The following is a 5,079-nucleotide window of genomic DNA, read 5'->3' on the forward strand; positions in this document are numbered from 1 at the left end:
CCCGGCTCTGCCTACCACACACCTTTTGTCCGACAATCCAATAAGAGCCATTATTCCAGCTCCCTAACCCGGCTGCAGCTCGCTCTTCGGGAGTATTTTAGGTGCTTAATCGCGTCCTTTAAAGGACCTCAAATGGAGAATAACTTCCTCCTTTCACGTCGCCTGGCACCGGGACAAAGAGTTCCTGTGGCCTGGCCTCCTCCAGCAGCTCTCCCCTTCATACGTTTGTGAGCAAAATTTGCCTCCATGCATCTGATTCACTTATGTGATCCTAATTGTTGGATTATTATTATTCTTTTTCTTCATTATTTAGGGAAAAATACAGTTTCAGTTGTCATTATGAACCTTTTTTCTGCCTGGATACAGAATCAAACGCACCTTTTCTCATTTATCTGATTTATTTGAATAGATGTGAAATAGACTAAAACAATTCTCTGTTGAACAAAAAAAAACACTTTAAAGCAATTCAATCTCTCCATAGCCTAAAAAATATAACATGTTGACAACAAACATAAAAAACGAGCCACCTTTATGAGTTCAAATTGGGAGAAATGCGCACGAAATGCGAGTAATTTCCCCCTCTGTGCTTCAGTGGAGCCAAACTAGAGCACCAACAATTCTTGAACCACATAATGAAATTTCACCCAAGCTGCCACTGTGTGACGCCCAGCCTTTTACGCTCTGTTCTCGGCTATAATACACTCAAAGAAGCCGGAAATATGAGTGAAATTTCATCTGACAGGTGAATCCAAACTCGCATCCATTATATAAGCAATACTGTTTTCTGAGGCGTTTTGACCAACAATTCTAAAAAGCTTGTGGGTTGACCAAAATGAAACAGCTCCATTAAAAAAGAGTTCTGTTGTGGTGAGGCTACCAGGCCCGGATCCCCTGCAGGGAGCCCTGGCAGGATGTGACCGCTGTCCCTTGATGTGTTTGGGCCTGTGGGGAGCCGCCGAGGCCGCTCACATTCCCCAAGTTCATGTTCATGAAGGCGTTCGAGGTGCTGGACGGAGGGAGGGCAGGCAGGCTGGTGTACGTGCAGCTGTAGTTGGAGTTGTAAGCGGGGCTGTTGTATGTGTACGCCTGGTATCCGTTATAACTGTACGGGTTGGATCCGTATGGGGCAGCGGCGGCGTAGCTCTGCGCACCCCCCAGACACGGCTTGCCGTCTCGGACCAGCACCGGCACCGCGACGCGCCGGGGCGGCGGAGGGTGGTGCTGCCCCGCCGCCTCCAGAGACTTGTCCTGCCGCTGCCGTTTGCACTTGTAGCGGCGGTTCTGGAACCAGATCTTCACCTGGTTCGAGGTGAGTTTGAGGGTCGTCGCCAGGTGCTCCCGCTCCGGCGCGGACAGGTAGCGCTGCTGCTTGAAACGCCGCTCCAGCTCGAAGACCTGCGCCTGGGAGAAGAGCACCCGGGGTCTCCGCCGGCTCCTCTGCTTCTGCACCGGCCGCTCCGAGTCGCCCTGCCCGCTCTCTGATGCCTCATCCCGGGACACCAACCCACAGCTCTCTGGGGAGGTTGGAAAGTCACATTAGAAGTCTGCATTTTTTTTCAAACAATAGAAAAACAATATTACGCCGATTATAATAGTCTAAAACTAACTAATTATAATGTATAATATAAATAAATACTTATGTATTCATAACCTCAGAGACAGAACTCAAACATGGAACATTTCCTTTTTAAAAAATCCTATAAAATTAGGATAATATATATAAAAAATTACAAAAAGTTTTTCGTCAGAGTGCACAACAAAAACACTAAGAAATTATTTCATACGAATAAGACAATAAAATATAAATAGCCCACCAGAGAGGAGGATTTTTTTTTAAATACACGTGCAACAAATAAAAAACAATCTATTTTAGTTTTAGGCAAATTTTCTTGAATTTAGAAAGTCACAAACAGCTTGAACCTTGATTTTTTTTTGTTTATAAACTGTTTATATCTGATGAATAATTCTCAGCACCGTGTGAGGAAGATGTCTGACTGTGACTGTGTTTATTAGCGCTACTTGGCGGTGTCATTTCTTTTACAAGCCTCTTTAAACTAATTGTCGGTTTATGGTCCACACATCATAACAGACTCTGGATAACAGGCGCGCAGCTGAACCACTAGAAAGTGTTTGACATTTCCAGACTTTACTGGATTCGTCTCAGGCCTCTGGTCGCGCTGATACTGGCTTCCACCATTTGATAGCTCTTTATTGGGATATTATCTGGTGTCTGCAGGTGGAGCAGCAGGAACAGGCCTTCGAGGACACATACTGCTCAGGAAATATCTCTGAAGCCCGAGCTATTATAAAACTTTTTGGGCACCTTTGCACAACTTATAATTTGAACTGTGGAGGGGTTTCATCTCAAGGGATGCAATAATCAAATTATAATAAAAATATTGGAATAATTTGCCACAAAAGAGCTGCAGGGTTATTTATAGAATGGCACAAACACAAAAGAGTTTCTGTGTCCAGTTGGCTCATTGTGTTTGACGCCAGAAACAACCTATTATATAGATATTTAGCTATAATTATTATATTTAAATTAATAATTTGCAAAAGTAAACTACATCGCAGGTTACATTTCTACATTTTTGCAGTGACAACAGTTCGGCTCCGATTACAGGTTAAACCGTCTTCGGTGCTTAACATGCAAATTATTTTGTAGCCACAGAAAAGGGGATATTAACATTCAAATCAGCTGCTTACAATAGTAATTTGTTGTTGTTGTTGTAGCACTTTGATATTATCACTGTAAAACATTATGATTGTAATAATGATTGTTACACGTGTCCTTTGTTGCCTTTTGTCTGGCAGCTTATGCTTCAACTCACTGCTCTTCTGCTCCTCCAGCTCGGCGGCCTCCAGCTTGGCTCCCTGCAGGCCGGGATGGACGTACATGTCCGGGGACAGGCTGGTCTCCCCTCGGTCCTCCTCCCGTACCGCCAGCGCGCTGAGATAGGCCAGGTTGTCCTCTCCGTCCGAGAAGGAAGGGCTGTCCCGGGCTCCTGCGAGCATGCAGGAGGGCGGTGTTTGGAAATGCTGCTGCTGGTGGGGAGGAGACCCAGTGAGCTGCTGCTGGGTATGGGCCCGGTGCTGGAGCTCCAGGGACCCGGACTGCTGCTGCTGCTGCTGTTGCTGCTCCAGCTTGAGGATATCCTTGACAGAAAACGGCGTGGAGGTGAGCGGACTTTGCAGCATCATGTCATCCAGCTCCTGCTCTGCTGCACCGAGGAAATGAAGCCCACCGAGTAACATGCACGCCCCTTCTCCTGTCCCACTCTTTTTCTAACAAATAATTGAGCTTAATAGCCCCTGCTTTGGTAATTGGAGGTGCGTTAAGCCTCTGGAATCCCTCATCGCCGTAAAACGCACGAAAACGTTGGTATTAGTCCCGGTTTTGTCCATGCAGGTCTCCTCTCTGACAGATATAATGTCGGGCTTTGTAAGTGGAGTTTGGACCGGGGCGAAGGAGCGCCTCTGCCTCCTCTGATGTCAGGGGGAGGGGTGTGTGAAATGGAAAGTGCGTGTGGGCTGGAAGGGAAGGATTTCGGGGAGAGAGAGAGAGAGAGAGAGAGAGAGAGAGAGAGAGAGAGAGAGAGAGAGAGAGAGAGAGAGAGAGAGAGGCAGGGAAGGTGGGGCGTACGTGACGTGTATTCACGTACTGGGGTTGTTTTCGGACTTGTGTGAATATGGTGGTCAGATAATTTTACTCCTCCACTGTGCACCCGCGTTTATCCTTCTGTACTCGCGGAATTCGCCATTTTACGCACACATTTCCTAACAAGAAGCACGTTAGTGGCTCTGCTCTGTGACTACAAACATGTATATATCTCTACTTTGCATAATTATGTTTTTTAAACTATTACTGACAGTTTTGATTATCCCACAGTCTGTTAGGACATTATAGCCATTGTGGTGGTACGTGCGTAAATCTGCGCGCTCTTTGGAGAGGCGCAGCATGGGCACGCTCGCTGCAAGAACTGTGGCACGTCAAGGTCAACGGTCAGGTCAGGGTATAATAGAGGCAGGAGGGACCTCTTTAAATTGTAGTTTAACTTCATCCAGAGAGTTAATGATAAGCCAAACGTGATATTTTCGATCACCGCACGCTGACCACCAGTACGCAAAACAACTATGGTTGATTTTGGCTCAGGTTATATGAGATAGGAGTGCATTTTACCAGGAGTGAAACCTTGTCGAAAAGACAGATGGGGAGGTTATATTACCACACGGCCTTATGGACACCATCCCTTTGGTGTTATTGAAGCTGAGGTTTCTTGACTTTTCAAAGTTTCAAAACTTAAAAGTTTACTTTAAATTTTCGAGGAGATGCCAAAGTTTCCAAAGATATAGCTCTGCCAGATTGTACAACCGGGAAATATAAAACTAGGAAAATACCCAAATTTCCACTTTTAAGCAATCGTGGAGCCATTTAATGTTTGCCTGAGTTCTAAATATGTCACTCTTGACCAAGAAGAGAAAGAGAAGAATAAGTGACGTTGAAACTAATTTTAAAGGTTTAAAGGGTTTAATAATAGATATTCCTACCCTCTGCTGTTTGCCAGGTATCTATAAACTCCATCAAACTCAGACTGTATGTGTGATTTGACCCTCCTGTCCTCTCCCCGCAGCCCTGTCTGCAGTCCAGCAGCAGCCGGCTGCTCTCGGTGTCTCTCCGTCCTCTTTATCGCGGGTGTTGTATTAATAACCGCCCTGGGCCGATAAGCAGGGCCCCCCGGGACAATTAAGATTCCTCCAGGAAAACTGACTGACGTTTTTAGCCAGAACTAATCTGCTCCTATCAGCTCCCCTTTCCGTTTTGCAGCGCGACCCCTGGCCTCTGTCACCCCGGCCCGCTCAATGACAACAAACAGCCTGACATGTTTTTTAATAATTATTTCACATGTATTTATTGTATATTAGTTTTTTCTTTTGACTGAACAACACAGTAAATAATGAGGTTAAACGAGCAACTTTTATTTTACATCACAGTTAGAATAAAAGAGTCTAAGGGTGCTACATGAACTCAACTTATTATTATTATTATTATTATTATTATTATTATTATTATTATTA

General features: G+C 45.1%; 1 protein-coding gene across 1 annotated transcript; it reads right to left on the minus strand.

Annotated features, from left to right (window-relative positions):
- Window positions 1-873: 873 nt before the first annotated feature.
- On the minus strand, window positions 874-3,216 carry LOC131970809 (homeobox protein Nkx-2.3-like). Its single transcript, XM_059332229.1, has 2 exons — window positions 2,835-3,216; window positions 874-1,514 (listed from the first exon to the last, which is right to left on the minus strand). Exons 1-2 carry the CDS (start codon window positions 3,202-3,204, stop codon window positions 874-876), a joined length of 1,011 nt encoding a protein of 336 aa, XP_059188212.1. The 5' UTR covers window positions 3,205-3,216.
- Window positions 3,217-5,079: the final 1,863 nt, after the last annotated feature.

Source organism: Centropristis striata, chromosome 1 (genome assembly GCF_030273125.1).
Source record: "Centropristis striata isolate RG_2023a ecotype Rhode Island chromosome 1, C.striata_1.0, whole genome shotgun sequence".
NCBI classification, from domain to species: Eukaryota; Metazoa; Chordata; class Actinopteri; order Perciformes; family Serranidae; genus Centropristis; species Centropristis striata.